Here is a 22,320-nt window from a genome sequence, read left to right on the forward strand (position 1 = left end):
AAATCTAAAATAAAGAACTTAAGACATGTGGTCATAAACTAAAGGGGGGATGGAGGGGGAGGGAGTATGCAGAGTGGAGGGGAATGGAACTGTAATGGCATAATCAATAAAATATATTTTTAAAAAAAGAATAAACATGCATTTCTGTTTCAAAGCAAAACAAAACAGAAAGCAGTCCTCACACGCTCCATCTCTCATTGCACAGACTTCCATCACGTTGTTAGGCACAACCTCTGGAGGCCCCTGTTGAGTAACTGAAAACACACTGGGAAATCAGGAGTCAGAAAACCTGGGTGTGGTTTCGTTTCTGCCCAAAATCCACATATTAAGTGGGTGAACACAGACCAGACATTTAAACCTGCCTTCATCTCAGGCTCCTCATTTATAATGTAGGCACCAAGCTTTTAGCACAAGGACCACTTAAGATAATTCGTGTCAAAACATTTTGCAAAATAAACAGCCTTGTGCAAATGTTAAATTTATTCCTAAATATTTTATTCTCACTGATGCCACTGTAAATGGAACTGTCTTCTTAATTTATGGCCTTATCTTTTGCAGGGATGGACATGTGTGGAAATAAAGACATGATGAGTCTATTCAGAATGAAGCTGACTTAATCTTAACATTGAAATCCAGCACAGGCTGAAACTTGATTTCACCCCCGTTAAAGATTAAACTAGTCAAATGCTGCCTTCTAAAATATCACAGTGATCCTTTTGATAGCAATGTTCCAGAACTGCTAATGCACTTACTGAGTTTAAGTAAGACTTGTGAGAGGCAAAAGAACAGGACAAGTGACCTAACACAATGTTTCATACTGTACATGCTTTCAGAGCGTACTGCATAAAATTATCTTAAAAAAAAAAAGTTTCCCTGAACTGAAAGAAAACTGACATTTTTGAGCACCTGTTCTGTACTAAAGCATGCGATGAACCTACCAAAATTACCTTATTTATCTTCATAACGCAAGTGTTAAATATGTCACCTGTACATAAGTTCCATGGATAGTCAACCCCGGAGCCAGATTCCAAGCTAGGTCTGACTGACTCAAAGGGCCAGGTGCTTGTCACTTTAATATAGCACAGAATCTGAACTGCAGCATTTAGGATATCTCACACTGGCATATCTCACAGCTCTGGAGGGCTCTCAGTCCTCTGCATGTTATTCGAGGCCACAGTTCAGTTAGGGATAGCAACATCCATAAAGAATGACTGTCTTTAGGGAATAGCCATAGATGGAAGGGAGATTAACTTAAAGCCTTTTGTACCTCTGAAACCTGTTCCGTGTGTGAATATTATCTTTTCTAAATACAGAAGGAGTGAGAAAGACAGAGAGGAGGAAAGGTTGGTCCCTAACCCAGCTCTGCCACTCACTAATATGATTTGAGACAAGTCATATCAGAATCTTTTGGATTTTGTTTCCTTTACTGTAAAATGAGGAATTCATTTGTCAAAACCCAAAGAATGTACCACATCGAGAACAAATCTAATGTAAACCATGGACTTCGGGTGATGCTCACACGCCAATGCAGATCCATCGGCTGTAGCGAATGGACCACGGTGGTGTGGATGCTGGCACTGGGAGGCTGTGCGTGTGTGTGTGCGGTGTCCGAGGATTTCTGGGAACGCTGCACTTTATGCTCAATTTCTGTGAATCTGAAACTGCTCTAAAATAAAGACTATCTTTAAAAATGAGGGGTTATACTAACTATCACTAAGTCCTCCCAGCTCTAAGAGTGTATTATTCTAATTTACTCTATTAAAAAAATTCAGAAAGAGGCATCAGCTGGCCAATCTGACAAGGAAACCTTAATTAGAAATTCATTTAAATTAATGGGGAAAAAATACTTGGGTAACTAAAGTCCAGATTCCCTGAATGTGGAAACAGAGAGATAAAATAGAAATGAGAATGAAGAAAATAAGCGAATTGGGTAACTTCTAGCCTTTCCTACCCTAAAATTTCTTCTACCTTTAGGGAGTCTTAGCAAGTGCTAAAAGTAATCCCCCACCCCCACCCCACATTCCCACAGGTCCGCCATCAGATCCTGGCCAGTTATCTTAAGAGAAAGAAAATGTCCAAATCAGAAAGAATTGGAATTCTCTTCTCCTACTCTACCCAGAACCAATCTCTACGCAATTGAGGCCTCTCTTCACCTCTCTAGGCAAAGAAAACCCATTTTTCCCTCTCATATCAGGAGAACAAAAGGATATCGGCATTCTGGGGATCGGGCCCAGACAGGCAGAGTCAGGGCGAACAGGAAATAGGAAGCCGAGGGACCAAAGGCTCTCGGAGCTGCATATCCCCTCTTTGGCTTTGGTCATTTTTCCAGAGGTGTGGTATGTACACAGAATGATGAGAAGTATTTATGCAGATGAGGTACAGGTAACTGTGCCCAGTTTTCCGTTCAGTTTGACAGCACCCACATAACACACCTGGACTGGTGAGAACCTCCCACTTGGCTCACCAGCGCCGCACTGCCCCACTCACTGCTGCGCACGAAGGATGCAAGGGTAGAAAGGCCCTCCCTTGTAACTGTTCCCACCATAAAATTTTCATTCTGAGAGGTGAGGGATAGTCCTTAAAATGGCAAAATGTATTTATACTTTAACTGTTTCAAAAGGGAATATTTACAAAATGAATTCTAGGCAATGCCTACCTCCTAAACAAATAAAGTACACACACTGAACATACCAGCCCCAACATACTTTGTTTTTCCAAATTATCATGCCCTTTGGGGTGCTTTTCTGTCTCCTGTCTTGCTCCTCTCTGCTGGCATCCTCTCCTCAGTGTGCCTTAGTCAGTCTAATTCATTCCTTCTAGTTCGGCTGTGGTCATAAGACCACATCACCGCTCTGGTCAGAAATGCGGATAAAGTAAAGGTGAAACTGCCTCTGAGAAACCACGGAGCTCTGTGTCTGGGGGGCGAGATGGCAGCGAGGTGGGCGGCTGTCATAACACAGGTGACACAATGGTAACTCGGAAATGTCATGATAGAACAGACATGAAATTCCAGTAGATGAAAACAGGACCACAAAAACACCTCCTCAGAACGAGCTCAGAGAAGGATCCCAAGTGCGGGCACTGACAGGCAGCCGGGGAGGACGATCTTTTTGGAGAAAGCTGTTGGTCAGTGTGAGTCCCATCCTTCAACCCACCAAAAATAAAAAGACAAGCAACTTATAAGTGGGCAAAGGATCTTAGCAGACATTTCTCCAAAGAAGACATGAAAGGCTGTAACATCACTAGCCATTAGGGAAACGTAAATCAAAACCACCGTGAGATACTGCTTTACTCCTACTAGGAGGATTGTAATTTTACAAAAGAATAATAACAAGTGATGGCCAAAATATGGGCAAAGTGGAACTCTCATAGATTGCTGGTGGGGATACAGAATGGTACAGACACTTTGGAAAACAGTCTAGTGGTTCCGCAAAGGGTTAGACAGAGTTACCATGTGACCTAGAATTTCCACTCCTAGGTACGTACCCAAGAGGAATGAAAATATACCGACACACACAGTGTGCACGTGAATGCCCACAGCAACTTGTTCATAACAGTCAAAATGCAGCAATAACACAAGTGCCCACCACGTGAAGGATAAATAAACAAAAAGCAGTATACCCCTACACTGAAATGCTAGTCAACATTTAAAGGAATGAAGTACTTACTGCCTCATGCTACAACGTGAATGAACCTTAAAAACCAGTTAAGTGAGGGGAGATTAGGGGGCGTGGAAGGACCAAGCAAATAGGGCTCGTGGACGTGGACACCAGTGTGGTGATTGCAGGGGGAGGGGGCATAAGGGGGCTAAATGATAATGGAAAAAACTACAATAAAAGATTTTAAAAAATGATAAATGAAAAGTCAAGTACAAAAGCCACATATTATATGGTTCCATATATACAAAATGTCCAGAAGAGGCAAATCTATACAGAAAGAAAGGAGATCAGGGCCGGGGCAAAGTGAGAAGAACGGGGCGTGACAGCTAATGGGCATGGGGGTCTCTCAGGGGGACTGAAAATATTCTCAACTTAGACTGTACTGATGGGCAGGCAATGCTGCGAATACACTAAAATTACTGAATTGAACATTTTAAATGTGTGAATTGTGTGATTATGTGAATTACAGCTCAATAAATCTGTTAAAAGAAAAGAGAGAGACAACCAGAGCTGGAAATGTTCCCAAACGCCTCCCTAAAACTGAACACCCACTTGCGCCCTCCTGTCACCCGGGAGGTGCTGAATCAATCCCACCATCCCAGATGTTTTCCTTTTTCCCTCCCTCTGAGCTGTACTCTATAATTTAGTATTAGCAGTAAGTTAATAAAAAAAAGACAACACATCCTTTGTAGCTAAATTTTACCCAGTGTTTACCATTCCCCTCCAACACACACATTTCCTCTGTTTTCCTCCTGCGGCTGAGCTGCCAACACCTCGCAGGGAGAGTAATTACCCTTCTGCACCCCTTCCTGCCCTCGCCGTAGTCCCGCTGTAGTCCCGGTCCTCGTGCACGATCGAAGGCAAACTGTTTTGCTTCCCGCTCCGGGAGGTTTTAAATTCACCAGATTGTTCACCAAACTAGAAATGAATTCCCCCACCCCACTCTCTTTGAGGCAACGGTAGAAGAAATGACAGGATTCATTATTGCTGGCTCTCCCGGTTTTTAGGTGCTAATTCACTTGCCAGCAAGAAGCTGTTTTGCTCTCTTTTACTTTTAAAAACAATTTATTAACTTCCAAGGAATACTACGAGGGGTTTGTATAAAAGTTTAGTCACAAGTAGTCCTACCCTTTCAAGCCTTTCCGACATTCCACAACCAACCACTTAAGAGCTTCTCACCACAATACTCCTCCAATGGAAAGGAGGTAAAGATAATCTTTCTGAAAGTTAGTTGGGCCTTGTTTTCTAATTCAGATTATTTGCTTTCTAGACTGCTCTACATAGTTTCTTATCTTCCTATAACCTGAAAAGTCCTTGACTATCAATATGCAGAACAGGACATAAGAACTATCTTTTCATAAGTCTCTAAATGACGCGTCAAAAATTTAAAAAAACAGCCCTGACTGGTGTGGCTCAGTGGATTGAGCACTGGCCTGAGAATTAAACCGGTGCCAGTTCCATTCCCTGTCCGGGCACATGCCTGGGTTGCAGGCCAGGACCCCAGTAGGGGGCGTGAGAGGCAACCGTACATTGATGTTTCTCTCCCTCTTTTTCTCCCTTCCTTCCCCTCTCTATAAACTAAATAAATAAAATCTTTTTAAAATAATAAAAAAATAACAACAGCATTATATACACTAAGTCACTGTGTCATGTTTCATTTATGAGCAAAATTATTCTATATTTGTACGCCAGGTCACCCTGTAACAGGTATATGCTTTGTTTTTTTATTTTTTAAGATATTTATTTATTTATTTATTTACCTTTAGAGGGGAAAAGAAGGAGAGAGGGAGAGAAACATCAATGTATGGTTGCCTTTCGTGCGTCCCCTGCTGGGAACTGGCCTACGGGGAACCGTTTTGCAACCCAGGAATATGCCCTGACTGGGAATCGAACTGCGATCCTCTGGTTCACAGGCCTGTGCTCAATCTACTGAGCTGCACCAGCCAGGGCTTGCTTTGTTTTTTTGTTTTGTTTTGTTTTGTTTTTTAAGATTTTATTTATCTTTAGAAGGGAACAGAGGGAGAGAGGGAAAGAAATATCAATGTCTGGTTGCTTCTCATGCGACCCCTGCTGGGAACTGGCCTGCAACCCAGGCATGTGCCCTGACTGGGAATTGAACCACGATCTTTTGGTATGCAGGCCCGTGCTCAATCCACTGAGCTACACCAGCCAGGGCTTGCTTTGTTTTTTAATAACAAAATTAAATAAAAGGGTAGAAAACATCTCACTTTAGTAAAAAGTGAGTGTCATGGAGAATGAATTTTGAATTTTCAAGCATGCATTTTATATCTACCAATTACTTAGTAGCATACATAAAGCTTAAAACAAAAGCACCTGCCTTTTTATCTGAAAGAATAAGATTCACTACACACTCTCTTACACTGCTGGTGGGAATGTAAAATGGTGAGGCTACTTTGGGAAACACACGATGCTCCATTTACATGCAATAACCAGAATAGGTAAATCTATAGTTAGTTACAGGCTTCCTAGGGCTGGAGGAATGGTGGTGAGGGAAGCGGGGGTGGTGTGGGGTTTCTTTTTGAGTAATGAAATGTCCTAAAATAGACTGTGATGACAGCTGCACAAACCTATGAATATACTAAAAACCATTGATTTGCACTTAAAATGAGTCAACTATACAATATGTGAATCGTATCTTATAAAGCTGCTTTAAAACAAGATTCACTCTACATTTAAATGTCCATCGACTGATGGGCAGATGAACAAAATGTGGTGTAGTCATACAATAGAATATTACTTAGCAAAAAAAGGGACAAAATACTGACATTGCAGCATATGAACCTCAGACACATTACGCTGGGACAGAGAAGCCAGCCACACGAGCACACGCTGCACGATTCCCTCATACAAAGTAGCCACTCACGGCAGACCCAGGAGGCAGAGAGCAGCCGGTGGCTGCCTGCGGCTGGGAGTGGGAGCAGGGAGTGACCCGCAGATGGGCACCGGGGATCTCTGGCGGGGGAGGGAGTGACTGAAGTGTTCTAAACGTATATTGTGATGGTTTCACAACTCTGTAAATTTACTTACAATTGTACAATTAAAGCATTATTTTATGATCTCTAAAGAATACTTCAAAAAAGCTGTTTTACAAAAAACATTTACTCTAAAAGAGGCAAATACATTTTTTAAGGGGCAAAATATATGAACAATTTAGAGAAGTAAAAATATGAATGAACTAAAACCAGAAAAAGATGCTTAACCTCCTAGTAATAAAAGAACTAACTGCTAATTAAAATTACAGTGTACATAACAGATTGGCAAAAACTCCATGGAAACAACTCAAATGTCTCCCAATAGAATAATGAACAAATACATGGTGATATAGTCATATAATGGAGTAACATCTAGTAGTGAAAATGAATGAAATAAAGTCATTTACATTACAATGTCATTTAAATAAATTTAAAATCAGCCCTGGCTAGTGCGGCTCAGGGGATTGAGCACTGGCCTACAAACCAAAATGTTGCCGGTTCAATTCCCAGTCAGGGCGCAAGCCTGGGATGCGGGCCAAGCCCCCAGTTGGAGGTGTGCAATAGGCAACCACACATTGATGTTTCTCTTTGTCTCTTTCTCCCTCCCTTCACCTCTTTCTAAAAATAAAAAAATACAGCCCTGGCTGGCGTAGCTCAGTAGATTGAGCATGGGCCTGTGAAGCAAAGGGTCACTGGTTCGATTCCCAGTCAGGGCACATGCCTGGGTTGCAGGCCAGGTCCCCAGTAGGGGACACGTGAGAGGCAACCACACATTGATGTTTCTTTCCCACTCTTCCTCCTTCCCTTCCCCTCTCTGTAAAAATAAATTAAAATATTTTTTAAAATAAAAATAAATACAATAAAAAATTAAAAATAAATACATTTAAAATCATACACAACAACACTACAAATAACTTACAGAATAATAAATACAAATTCAGGACAGCGACTCCCTTCAGGTGGGAAGCAAGGGAAACAAGAGCAGGGATGAGCAGGCAGAGAACTTCAGCTGAGTGCTGGGCATATGAGTGTTTTACTCATCATACTTTTTGTATGTTTGAACTATTATATTTCATAATATACTAAAATTTGAAAAGTTACTCTAGAATGTTTAATTTACTGCCATAGAAAAGAAATGAGAAGTGTGGAATATACATTTTTTAATTATTGAGATATAATTCACATGCCATAAAATTCACTCTCTTAAAATGTCTAGTCCGGTGGTTTTTAGTATGTTCACGAGGTTGTATCAACATCACCACTACCTAATTCAAGAACATTTTCCTTGCATCAAAAAGAAACCCCAGACTTCCGCCAAGATGGAGGCATAGGTGGATATGCCGTACCTTCTCACACAACCAAGTTTAGAGACAACTAAATATTAGAAAACACAGCCAGAACACAGAAAATTAAACTTTTTGGAAGTCTGTTAACAACAAATTCTTCAGCCTGACCGGTGGAGCAGCTGGTAGAGCGGGGTTGCACAGGAAAACTCGGTCAGACGGACTCAGACACGCGGAATCCAGGCACAGGGTTGGACCTAGTGAACAACTGAGCGAGCGACCAAGCAAGCAACCTCGGGGAAACAGCGAGGGAGCAGGGCTGCGGGTTGACTGTGGTCACGCACTGGTGCGCAGACAGACAAGCGAGGGAGTGGGTGATTGGACCAGGACCCAGCGGGTCCCTGCGGCTAGAGGCAGGGAGGGCGCCACCATTTCCCTGCTCTGACCCCACCTCCACATACAGCGTCATAACCCAGCGACTCTGAGTGGCCCGACCCAGGTGAACCACCTAAACCTCTGCTCCTCACCCAGCTGTGAGAAACAGCAGAGGGGTCCGCCATTTCCCCACTCTGACCACGCCCCCACATACAGCGTCACAACCCAGCGACCTGGGAGTCCAAGGCTCCGCTCCTCACACTTAAAGGGCTCGAACAGACCAAAAATGGCTCAAGAAGATCTCAAAGCCCCAGAGCCTATACATCTAAGCGATGAAGAAATAGCAAAACTCTCAGACGCACAGTTTAAAACACTGGTGATCAGGATCCTCACAGAACTGGTTGATTATAGCCACAAATTAGACAAATACATGAAGGCGAAACTAATTGAAATGAATGGAATTGCACAGGAAACCAACAGCAATGAAAAGGAAACTGGGACTCAAATCAATGGAGTGGACCAGAAGAAAGCAAATAATGGCCAAACAGAAAAGAGTCAAGAAGCAAGAATTCAAAGAAATAAGGAGAGTCTTAGGAACCTCCAGGACATCTTTAAACGCTCCAACATCCGAATTATAGGGGTACCAGAAGGGGGAAAGGCACAGCCACCAATGGAAAACTTATTTGAACAAATAATAAAGGAGAATTTCCCCAAGTTGGCAAAGGGAAACAGACTTCCAGGAAATCCAGGAAGCTCAGAGAGTACCAAAGAAGTTGGACCTAAGAAGGAACACACCAAGGCACATCATCATTACATTAGCCAAGATTAAACTGAAGGAGAGAATCCTAGAAGCAGCAAGAGCTAAGGGGACAGTCACCTACAAAGGAGTCCCCATCAGACTGTCAGCGGATTTCTCGAAAGAGATCTTACAGGCAAGAAGGGGCTGGAAAGAGATATTCCAAGTCATGAAATTTAAAGACCTACAACCAAGATTGCTCTATCCAGCAAAACTTTCATTTAGAATGGAAGGACAGATAAAGTGCTTCTCAGATAAGGTCAAATTCAAGGAGTTCATCATCACCAAGCCTTATATGAAATGTTAAAGGGACTTATCTAAGAAAAAGAAGTTAAAGAAACATGAACAGTGAAAGGACAGCAAACTCACAGTTATTAACAATCACACCTAAAACAAAAGCAAACTAAAAGGACAGCTAGATCAGGAGTGGAAACATAGAAATGAAGATCTCAAGGAGGGTTAGTAACAGGGGAGTGGGAGGAGGAGAAGGGGGAGAAGGTACAGAGAATAAGTAGCATAGACAGTAGATAGAAAATAGATGGGGGGCAAGAATAGCATGGGAAATATAGAATCTAAAGGACTTGAGACACATGGACATAAACTAAAGGGGGGGTAATGGTGGGGACGGGCGGGTAGGGTTGAGGGGAATGAAGGGGGGGAATAGAACAACTGTAACAGCATAATCAATAAAAAAATTAAAAAAAATAAAAAAGAAACCCCATACTCATGCGCAGTTACTCCCAATTCTCTGCCGCAACCCCCAGCAACCACTGATCTCCTTTCCGTCTCTATGAATTTGCCTATCTTGAGCATTTCAGACAAATGGCATTATACAATGTGTGGTCTTTGGTGTCTGGCTTCTTTTTTAAATTTTTTTATTATAATTTTTAAATGTTCATCTGTTGTGATATGTATCCATACTACATTTCTTCTTGTGGCTAAAAAACAGTATATTATGTGGCTATATCACATTCGTTTATCCATTCATCTGTTGATAGACATTTGGGTAGTTTCCGTGCTTTAGCTGTTATGAACAGTGCTGCCGTGAACATTCCTGTATAGACTTGCGTGTGAACATGTTTTCATTTTCTGGAGTAGACACTAAGGAGCGGAGCTGCTGGGCCACACAGCTCCATGTTTACCTTGGTGAGAAACCGCCAAAGTATTTTCCAAAGTGGCTGCACCTTTTTAGATGGAGCACAGCTTTAAAAGTTGTTTACTCTTGTAAATTTTTTTTTTTAAGATTTTATTTACTTATTTTTACAGAGAAGGGAAGGGAGGGAGGAGGAGAGGGAGAGAAACATAGATGTGAGAGAGAAACATTGATTAGTTGCCTCTTGCACACCCCCAATTGCGGACCCAGGCACGTGCCCTGACTGGGAACTGAACTGGTGACCTTTTGATTCACAGGCCAGTGATCAACCCACTGGGCCACACCACCCAGGGCCTCTTGTTAATATTTTTTATAGTAAAATTCTACTGTAAATTTACTGAAAATCACATTAAAAAAGAGTATTTACTCCAAGTCCACCTGGCCCTAACACAATGGATTTTATTTTTGCCTACAAATACACATTTAATTCATATCAGAATATAATATGCAATTTATATTTTTTTAAGTATATATTTAGATAAGTCATTTGCAGGATTCATTTGTTCAGACTTCTTTTTTTTTCTTTTTTAGATTTTATTTATCTTTAGAGGGGAAGGGAAGGAGAGAGGGAGAGAAATATCAATGTATGGTTGCTTCTCGTGTATCCCCTGCTGGAACTGGCCTGCAACCCAGGCATGTGCCCTGACTGGGAATCAAACCTCGATCCTTTGGTTCACAGGCCCGCGCTCAATCCACTGAGCTACACCAGCCAGGGTGTCATCCCGATACCCCAATGTTGCAGGTTTGATCCCCAGCCAGGGCACATGCAAGAATCAACCCATGAATGCAGGCCTGGCTGGTGTGGCTCAGAGGATTGAGCGCGGGCCTGTGAACCACAGGATCACGATTCGATTCCCAGTCAGGGCACATGCCTGGGTTGCAGGCCAGTTCCCAGGAGGGGACTCATGAGAGGCAACCATACATTGATATTTCTCTCCTTCTCTCCTTCCCTTCCCCTCTAAAGATAAATAAATAAAATCTTAAAAAAAAAAGTATCAACCAATGAATGCATAAATAAATGGAACAACAAATCGATGTTTCTCTCTCTCTGTCTGTTCCTTCCTCTCTAAAGTCTATAAAATAAAAAAGAATTCCAATCTATTGGTTTTATTCACTAACATCTTATGGTTTCTGATTTCAAAAAGTGAAAAGATTTAGCTTTGGCAGGTGAGGCTCAGTGGTTTGAATGTCAGCCTGCATGCAAACTGGAAAGTCGCCAGTTCATATCCTGGTCAGCACACATGCCTGAGTGGAGGGCTAGGTCCTCAGTTGGGGACATGCAAGAGGCAGCCAACTGACATTTCTCTCCCTCCTTCTCCCTTCTCCTCTCCCTATAAATAAATAAAATTTTAAAGTGAAAAGATTTACAATTTGGAATTTAAGATTAATCATTCTAATTCTTAAAGTACCAATTAAAAGGGCAAAATTATTTCATTTGTTAAATTTTATTTATTGATTTGAGAAAAAGAAAGAGAAATGTCCATCTGTTGTTCCACTTCTGTTTGCATTCATTGGTTGCTTCTCGTGTGTGCCCTGAGGGGACGGAGAACAAACCCACCACCTCGGCAGATCAAGACAATGCTCTAACCAACTGAGCGACCCGGCCGGGGTGACAAAATAATTTTAAAAGATTAAGTACAAATATAGCTAAAAACACTAGTGACTCAAAGTACCAACCTTAAATACATCCTCAATACATCTACTAAGTTCTTCTTCTGTCACCAAAATGGTCCCTGGCACCATGTCACTCTCTGGAATCTCTAGAGAACAAAAACCAAAATTACCTTCACTGAGGCCAACAAAAATAAGAATTCATTTTTTAAGCCATTTTGTGAAGAATATACTGATTCTAGGATTCCTAGATTCCCATTAAACATATAAAAGAATTTTAAGTATTCGCTCAAATATCATGTTTGTCCAAATAACTTTCATTTCACAAAGGCTCCACCAGGTAAAGATTTACTGTGTAAAAGAATTAGACTGTCTCCACCCCTTGCCACCTTATCCCGCCACAAACACCCAGAAAAATTCCCGCTACAAAATGACTGCCACACAAAGTCTACACAGACCTAACTTAGGTTTAACCGTAACACCAAAGTTTTTTGGTTTTTTTTTCATTTTTAACCTTAGGAACTACTATCTAGAAATTTTTTTAAATCACTAAGAATGCTACAATGATACTCAGCATCCCAGCATTAAACTCAATAAGGCATAAAAACATAATAAGGGAAGTGGCGAAAATGCCAATCTTTTAAAACATTAAAACAGAACTAAACCCAATGGCCAAATATGGGAAAATATGGGCAGCAAAATGAGTGACAGGAACGCTTGGTAACCGATTAAAAAAGAAATCTATAAATCTATACTGACAAGTAATTATTATTTAAAAAGGGGTGAGGTAGGGAGAAGGAAAAGACCTTTACAGAAAACCATTTAACAAAACGGAAGCAGCAAAAGAGGCAGAAGGTCACCATTTTATCGGCAAGACTCACCAATGGATGCTAAGTCACAGCATGAAAGACACTGGGGAACAGTGGTCACACAGTCTCAGACTACCATTCCATACAAGACTAATTACAGGACTTCGCCAAGATGGAGGTTTAAGGTGGATGTGCCGTGCCTCCTCCCACAACCAAGTTTAGGGACAACTAAATATTAGCATCAGAAAACACAACCAGAACACGGAAAACTGAACTTTTCGGAAGTCCACTAACAACAAGTTCTTCGGCCCAACCGGTAAGGGGCGAGACCGGCGTCGGGTGAGGAGATACAGGGGAGGGCTCGATCGACGCGGGCGTGGAATCCAGACACGCGAATCCAGTCGCACGGGTTCCAGACCCAGGATTGGACCTAGTGAGCGACCGAGCGGCCCACCGGGTGAGCGACTACGGAGGAGACAGTGGGGAGGCGGTGGCAGCAAGTTGACTGTGGTTGCCTGGTTGCACACAGGTGAGGGAGTGAGCGCTTGGACCGGAGGCGGCAGCGGCGCCATTTCCCCGCTCTGACCACGCCCCCACATACAGCGTCACAACCCAGCGACCTGGGAATCCAAGGCGCCGCTCCTCCCACTTAAAGGGCCAGAACAGACCAAAAATGTCGCAGGGAGACCTCAAAGCCCCAGAGATAAATCTAAGTGACGAAGAAATAGCAAATCTCTCAGACGCACAGTTTAAAACACTGGTCATCAGCTTCCTCACAGATCTGGTGGACTATAGCCACAAATTAGAGAAACATATGAAGGCTAAATTAAGGGAAATGAATGGAATTCCACAGGAAAACCATAGAGATGAAAAAAAACTGGGACTCAAATCAATGGAGTGGACCAGAAGGAAGAAGAAAAAAATCATCAAACAGAAAGGAATGAAGAAATAAGAATTCAGAAAAATGAGGAGAAGCTTAGGAACCTCCAGGACATCTATAAACGCTCCAATATCCGAATTATAGGGGTACCAGAAGGAGGAAAGACACAACCACCAGTGGAAAAACTATTTGAACAAATAATAAAAGAAAATTTCCCCAATCTGGCAAAGGAAATAGACTTCCAAGAAATCCAAGAAGCCCAGAGAGTACCAAAAAAGTTGGACTCAAGAAGAAACACACCAAGGCATATCATAATTACATTAGCCAAAATTAAAATGAAGGAAAGAATCCTGGAAGCAGCAAGAGCTAAGGGGACAATCACCTACAAAGGAGTCCCCATCAGGCTGTCAGCAGATTTCTCAAAAGAGACCTTACAGGCAAGAAGGGGCTGGAAAGAAATATTCCAAGTCATGAAATCTAAAGACCTACAACCAAGATTGCTCTACCCAGCAAAACTTTCATTTAGAACGGAAGGACAGATAAGGTGCTTCTCAGATAAGACCAAATTCAAGGAGTTCATCATCACCAAGCCCTTATTATATGAAATGTTAAAGGGACTTATCTAAGAAAAAGAAGTTAAAGAAACATGAACAGTGAAAGGACAACAAACTCACAGTTATTAACAACCACACCTAAAAAGGAAAGCAAACTAAAAGGACAGCTAGATCAGGAGTGGAAACATAGAAATGAAGATCTCAAGGAGGGTTAGCAACAGGGGAGTGGGAGGAGGAGACGGGGGGAGAAGGTACAGAAAACAAGTAGCATAGACAGTAGATAGAAAATAGATGGGGGGGGCAAGAATAGTATGGGAAATATAGAACCTAAAGGACTTGAGACACATGGACATAAACTAAAGGGGGGGAATGGTGGGGTTGGGGGGGCAGGGTGGAGGGGAATGAAGGGGGGAATAGAACAACTGTAACAGCATAATCAATTCAAAAAAAATAAATAAATTTATTTAAAAAATTAAAAAAAAAACTAAAAAAAAAAAAGACTAATTACATAGGCAGGAAGGTATCTGTACAATGGAGAAATCTGTGTGCTAACCCCTTAATCCAATAATCACATGTAACATTGCTAATAATGGGATAAACTGATAACACACACCCCTTAAAGTGAGGGAGACTGAGAAAAAAAACATCCTCCTATGTCATATTCCTGCTGAAGTGTATAACCTGGATCTAATCACAAGGGAATAATTAGACAAACACAAAGAGAGGAACATTCTATAACCTGGGCTCTTCAACAATGTCGTGGTGAAAGACAAAAAACTAAGGAACTATTCTACATTGAAGGAAACTGAAAAGACATAAGTGAATGTAATGCCTGATTCTTGACTGGATTCTGGATTTTTTAAAAAATATATCTATAAAAGAAATTCATGGGACAATCAGAGAAATCTGAATAAATTCTGTAAACAGACGATGTCTACAACTAACTCTCAAATGTTTCAGAAAAACATGTACATGTATAGAAAAAGAGAACATAAAGCAAATGTGGCCAGAAACTAACAGTTGGTTAATCCAGGTGAAGTGTACAGGGACAGTCCACTGTACTCTTCCCTGAACTGACGTGAAATAGATTTATCAAAATAAAAAGTTGGGGGGAAAAGGTAAAACTGAAGACACTGAACTATCACAGACAGAAGTCACTTGCAGGGACCCGGTCGCCGACCCTCCTCCTTTACCTGCTGTACTCAGACACCGACGCAGAGGCGCTAACACTGGCTGGAGCAAGTACTTCGCCGCCAGTTGTGGGCGTTCTCTTGACATAGTGATGAAGGTGGTGGTGGCCACTCTCTGAAATTGTCGCGCTGTCAATTTATCTTGAAAGTGGAATAAATCCAGAATCTAAAAGAAAAAGTACATGAAGTAAATACCAGGCTCTTCACAAGGGGCATTACATTAACTGAGAAAACACTAATTTCTTTAAGCCCAAAGATAAATTCACTGCAATAACATTGACTCAACAAAATCATTTTTTTTTTCCATTTTAACAACTCAAGGTCCTGGACAAGTAAGACAGTTGGGTAGAGCACAGTCCCAATATGCCAGGGTCGCAGGCTCCATCTCTAGTCAGGGCACATACAAGAATCAACCAATGAATGCAGAAATGAGTAGAACACAGAGAGATCTCACTCTCTCCATCCCCCTCCCCCTCCTCTCTCTCTTAAAAAAAAATCAAAACAGAATAAAATAAATTTAACAATCCAGTATCAAAGGCTGTGGGAACTGAAGAGACTATGTTTTATTAAACAATTTTATCAAATATATAAAATGGATGCTCACTGTCAAAAATTAGAAAAATAAAGTTTCCAGAACAAAATGAAATCTTCCTAAATCACTATAATCATTTTGGGTATATTTTTCCCAATATATTTCTGTATAATTCATTTTCCTTCTTAACTGGGGCTATACTTAATACTCAGTTTTGTGTATTACTGACTTCTCATATTTTATAAATTCTTTTTTTTTTAGATTTTGTTTATTTACTTTTAGAGAGAGGGAAGCGAAGGAGAAACAGGGAGAGACACCTCAACTGTGGTTGCCTCTTGTGCGCCCCCTACTGAAGACCTGGCCTGCCACCCGGGCACATGCCCTGACGGGGAATCAAACCAGCGACCCTTTGGTTCACAGGTGGGCACTCCATCCACTGAGCCATACCAGCCGGGGTATGTTATAAATTCTTCAAAAACATTATATCTAGACATTCCATTTCTCCCCAAATTTTACTATTATAAATAGCACCACCAAATGAATTTACTGAGTCAATACATATAAATATATTTAGACTCTGAAGAGTGTCCATTGTTTCAAACTAGCCCAGACAACAGCTATTTTATTCTCAAAGACAAACCTGGATTTCCAGTGCCTGAGAGGGTTTAGCCCAGTCTATAATAAACTGACAGAAAAGTGTATTTCTGTCCCTGACTTAAAAGTGACTTTTGCATTTTTTGCAGGCAAGAGAATCCCTGTGCCCTCTGACACTGCCCAAAGGAGACTCAGCAAGCCTAAAACCTATGAGTCGATTTTATCATTTTGCCAACACTACAGTGACTAGTTTCAGAAACTTTATTCATCACAGTACACGCTGACTTTGTCCTGTAAGATGACCGACTTTCTTCTGGACTGTTCTTCAAAATCCACTGTCTCACATCTAAACACAGGGGGACTACTGATTAAGAAACTCCTTCCACAATTTTCACCTATCAGATTAGCAAAGACAGAAAGGTTTTATCACACGTTGTATAGGCAAAAGAATAGGAAAACAGATAAATACGGTCAGTTAAAAATTCACGTAACTGTTTATACCCTTTGAACTGGTCATTTCAATTCTAGAAATTTTTCCTATGGTGTAAGATTTGTGAATATTAACTGCAGCGTGGCTTGTAATAGCCAAATAATAAAAATAACTGAAATATCCATTAGGAGATTGGTTAAGTAAATTATGATACATTAATGTGATGAAATACTATGTACCCATGAAAATGAGACAGCTCTATACAAAATGACTTTATGAAATAATCTCCAAGATACACTGTTAAGTTAATAAAGCAAAATGAGCCAGAGCTGGTGTAGCTCAGTGGATTGAGCATGGGTCTGCGAACCAAAGGGTCACCAGTTCAATTCCCAGTCTAGGGCACATGCCTGGGTTGTGGGCCAGGTCCCCAGTAGGGGGCGCATGAGAGGCAACCACACATTGATGTTTCTCTCCCTCTCTTCCTCCTTCCTTTCCCCTTTGTCTAAAAATAAATAAAATCTTTAAAAAACAACTTTAAAAAAAGCAAAATGAAAAACAGCGTGTGTGGCATGTTAATCACTTTGATAGAAATTATACTATATATACACATATAGTTGTATATACCTAATACACAGAATCTCTCTGAAAAATACACAAGAAATTAGTAATAGTACTTCTGACGGACTAAGAAACAGAAGTGAGAGGAAAGCTTACTTTTCTGTTTACTCTTTTGTGATTTTAAATTGGGTACCATATTAATTTACCTTGTTTATTTAGTATCAACTTTTTAAATAATTAAAAACACACAGAGCCCTGGCTAGTGTGGCTCAGTGGATTGAGCGCTGGTCTGTGAACCAAAGGGTCATTGGTTCAATTCCCAGTCAGGGCACATGTCTGGATTTAGAGCCAGGTGCCCAGTAGGGGGGGCATTCGAGAGGCAACCACACACACATTAATGTTTCTCTCCATCTTTCTCCCTCCCTTCCCTGCTCTCTAAAACTAAATTTAAAAAATATACATTACATTGCTCTTACCTCAATGTTAGAAGAATATTAAAAGTTCTTTTTCTGTAAATAAGCAGATAATCCTCAAAGGTTCAAAAGAAACAAAATGGACTTTCAGCCAAGATGGAGGTGTAGGTGGAAACACTGTACCTCCTTGCACAACCAAGTTTATGAACAGCAAAGATTTAGAAACCAGAATACAACCAAAACAGAGAAAACTGAACCGTATAGAAGTCCAACAACAATGAACCATTCATACAGACGGGTAAGAGGGGCAGAGTTGGCGGCTGGCGGAGCGAGGTCACAGCAGAAAAAAGCGGCCAACCGACCCAAGTGCGCAGGCAGTGGTTGGCAGATCCCAGGCGTGGGGTGGCAACGAGCAGACCCAGTGAGGGCGCAAGGCGGCTGGCTGACCGCAGTCACACATTTGCATAGATAAACCAAGGAGCGAGCAGTGAGACAGACCTCACAAACCAGGGCCCCAGTCCAAGGAAATAAAGCCTAAAAGCACCAACTGGAAAAACTTTCGGGGGTGGAGGTGCCAGGAAAGGCTCCCAGGCTCACAGAGAGTTTGTTGGAGAGACCCAGAGGGTCCTGGAGGTTGCACAGGCCCACATACCCAAGAGCCGGCACCAGGGGGGCCCAGTTTGCTTGCAGGAAGCGGCAAACGGGATCAAAATCCGAGACAGAGCAGAGCAGAAAAAAATACCATTACCCCTCTCTGACCAGCCCCCACATACAGCATCACAGCCTAGCGACCTGGGTAGCCCTGCCCTCATGAACACCTAAGGCTCCGCCCCTCATACATAACAGGCATAAACAGATCAAAACATGGCTCAAGAACAACTCAGAGCCCCAGAGCCAATAAATCTAAGTGATGAAGAAATAGCCAAACTTTCAGATGCACAGTTCTAAACAATGGTGATCAGGATGCTCACGGAACTGGTTGATTTTAGTCACAAATTAGAGGAACATATGAAGGCTAAACTAATTGAAATGAATGGTAATGCACAGAAAACCAATAGTGATGGAAAGGAAACTGGGACTCAAATCAAGGGAGCAGACCAGAAGGAGGATAAAAATGACCAAACAGAAAAATATGAAGAAACAAAAATTCAAAAAAATGAGGAGAGGCTTAGGAACCTCCAGGACATCTTTATACATTCCAACATCCAAATTATAGGGGTACCAGAAGGGGAAGAGGAACAGCCACCAGTGGAACACTTATTTGAACAAATAATAAAAGAGAATTTCCCCAATCTGGCAAAGGAAATAGACTTCCAGGAAATCCAGGAAGCTCAGAAAGTCCCAAAGAAGTTGGACCCAAGAAGGAACACACCAAGGCACATCATCATTACATTAGCCAAGATTAAAATGAAGGAGAGAATCCTAGAAGCAGCAAGAGATAAGGGGACAGTCACCTACAAAGGAGTTCCCATCAGACTGTCAGCTGAGTTCTCAAAAGAGATCTTACAGGCAAGAAGGGGCTGGAAAAAATATTCCAAGTCATGAAATGCAAGGACCTACATCCAAGATTGCTCTATCCAGCAAAGCTTTCATTTAGAATGGAAGGGCAGATAAAGTGCTTCTCAGATAAGGTCAAGTTCAAGGAGTTCATCATCACCAAGCCCTTATTATAAGAAAAAGAAAATAAAGAATATGAACAGTGAAAGGACAGCAAACTCACAGTTATTAACAACCACACCGAACACAAAAGCAAACTAAGTGGACAGCTAGATCAGGAGCAGAACCATAGAAATGGAGATCACATGGAGGCTTAACAACAGGGGAGCGGGAGGAGGAGAAGGGGAGAGAAGGTACAGAGAATAAGTAGTATAGACGGTGGGTAGAAAATACACAGGGGGAAGGGTAAGAATAGTATGGGAAATACAGAATCTAAAGAACTTGTGATACATGGACATGAACTAAAGGGGGGAATGGTGGGAGAGGGGTGTGCAGGGTGGAGGGGAATGAAGGGGGTAAATGGGACAACTGTAATGGCATAATCAATAAGACATATTTAAAAGCCCTGGCTGGTGTAGCTCAGTGGATTGAGCGCGGGTCTGTGAACCAGACAATCGCGGTTCAATTCCCAGTCAGGGCACATACCGGGGTTGCAGGCCAGTTCCCTGCAGGCCAGTTCCCAGCAGGGGACGCATGAAAGGCAACCATACATTGATGTCTCTGTCCCTCTCTCCTTCCCTTCCCCTCTAAAGATAAATAAATAAAATCTTAAAAAAATATATTAAAAAAATAAAATAAAATAAAGAAACAAAGCGATTTACCTGGGGGCAGATATCCCTGTAGTAATCCTCTGGGGAAAGAGACTGCTGGGGACAAGAGGCCAGAATCTTTGCAATCAGGTCGCACTTCTTCCAGTCAGCAGCTGTCGCCTCTGCGTCACTCCCACCAGCCGCCCCCGCTGTCAGTGATGGATGGAGATGTCAAAAACTTATAGCAGGACCTGGCTGGTGTAGCTCAGTGGATTGAGCGCGGGCCTGAGAACCACACGATCGCAGTTCGATTCCCAGTCAGGGCACATGCCTGAGTTGCAGGCCAGTTCCCAGCAGGGGATGCACGAGAGGCAACCATACATTGATATTTCTCTCCTTCTCTCCTTCCCTTCCCCTCTAAAGATAAATAAATAAAGTTTTAAAAACTTATAGCAGCCTCCCATAAAGGTCCTTAAAATTTAGGGCAGAGGGTGCCTTTTCTCTACTGAAAATTGTTTATTCTTTCTACAAGATAACCTGCCCCTCTGTACTTTTCTTTCCATGTTGGATTCGGAGAAGTTCGGAGAAAAAAATAGCACTTACTCACTGAAATATTATTCATATTACTGAATACAGTATGTCCTCATTTAATGTCTTCAACAAGTTGTGCAGCTTTAAGTGAAATGATGTGTAATGAGACCAGTTTTACCATAGGCTAATTGATATAAACAATTAGTTCAGCTTCTAGGACACCTCATCAACATTATAATAAAACAGCACCGAATGAACTGACATTATTCAGAGACTTTCTGTACTAGATTCTTCTTGTTTTTTTATTGCTATTAATAGTATTATTTCTCTTTATCTGCATCATATAATCATGTGTGTGAGAAGAAAAGCCAAAGGCTGAGGCAAGAACAACTAGAATGGAGTAAGAGGAACAAACCCCGGAGCTGGCACAGGGCTGAGAAGTTTGTGTTCCCGCTGGTGAGCAGGGAGGCCTCCTAACACACAGGGCATCAAGCCCAATCTCAGAAGGCTACTTACTGCCTTAAAAGTGCGGCCACATTGCCTCAGATTCAAGGCTGCTCTAGACCCACAGTAATAAGGCTTAAAAGACAGGATCAAGGAGCACTTGAGATCTTGCTCCCTGGCACACGTCCTCAGTTTGGCTCAAATAAACTCTTATAAAAATTCTCAAAAAGATAAAAAAAGCCAGGTCAACCCCTTGATTCAAACTGATTCCAAGAAAACAGGTCAAACTGATTCCAAGAAAACAACTGCATCCCGGAAGAGAGCGGCTTGACTTCTCACAGGTAACGGATAACCTTCCACTGCACTGGCCCCAGAAGCCTCTGCAGGCAGAACTGGGCAGGCAACACTGCGGCCATTCCAGATCGAACCCATCAGTCTGCCAAGCACACCGGCCTCATCTTTGCCAGTAGGATGGGAAGTGGGAAGTCGAGACTGATCCTCCTCTGTCCTCTCTCCTCCAGCATCGCCATCTCCACGGCCACCGCTGACTGAGCCACGGTGATCTCTCAGACGACTGCTTCTTAACTGACGCCCCTGCTCCTGCTCTTACCCAGCCGTTCTTCACCAACCATCCAGACAGATATCTCTAAAATGAAGGCTTCGGCATGTCTCTCTCCTACTTAAAAAGGTTCCAGTGGTTTCTCACCGCCCTCAGTCAAGTCTGAAACACTGACCGGGTGCACAGGCCTCCATGATGTGGCCACCGCCCCCTCCCCGTCACACCACTGTCTGTCCTCACCAAAACTTCCTCAAAACACTGGGCTCTTTCCTGTGTTCCTTCGCACATGCCCACAACAGTCTTCCCTCACTCATCAGCTGGTAAATCCCAACTCAACCCTCAGGGTTCAGTTTAAATGTCATTTTCCAACAAAAGCTACTAAGTTTGTGGTAACTTGGTAGAAAATGCAGAGGATACAAGAAATAAGGAAATGAACACCAAAAAGAGGAAACAGGATCACCAGGATAAAGGTGAAGGGAGAGCCTGGGATGGCGGCCAGTAGAAGGTACCTAACCTGGAGTAGAGAGGGCCAGAGCGCAGTCTCCAAGATGAAACGGACAGAACACCTGGAGTGTCTGAATGTACTGAACAACTGGGGGGAAGTGTGAAAACAGATTAGTGACGACTCCATAAAAAACAAAACAGACTAACTATAAAAAACAAAATAGACTAGCTATGAACCCCAGGAAGTACAGAAGTTGGACAAAAAA

The 22,320-nt window shown here is 42.1% G+C and overlaps 1 protein-coding gene across 1 annotated transcript in view; it reads right to left on the minus strand.

The window, feature by feature from the left end:
* TANGO6 (transport and golgi organization 6 homolog) overlaps positions 1-22,320 on the minus strand; it is a 158,056-nt gene that overhangs the window by 117,937 nt on the left and 17,799 nt on the right. Inside the window, exons 5-7 of the mRNA XM_037162706.2 lie at positions 20,149-20,285; positions 15,307-15,469; positions 11,937-12,019 (exon numbers count right to left, since the gene is read on the minus strand). Of these exons, the coding sequence (XP_037018601.2) occupies positions 11,937-12,019; positions 15,307-15,469; positions 20,149-20,285 (383 nt within the window). The remainder of the gene's footprint in view (positions 1-11,936; positions 12,020-15,306; positions 15,470-20,148; positions 20,286-22,320) is intronic.

Source organism: Artibeus jamaicensis, unplaced genomic scaffold (assembly GCF_021234435.1).
Source record: "Artibeus jamaicensis isolate MK-2021 breed Jamaican fruit bat unplaced genomic scaffold, CSHL_Jam_final contig_464, whole genome shotgun sequence".
Lineage (NCBI taxonomy): Eukaryota > Metazoa > Chordata > Mammalia > Chiroptera > Phyllostomidae > Artibeus > Artibeus jamaicensis.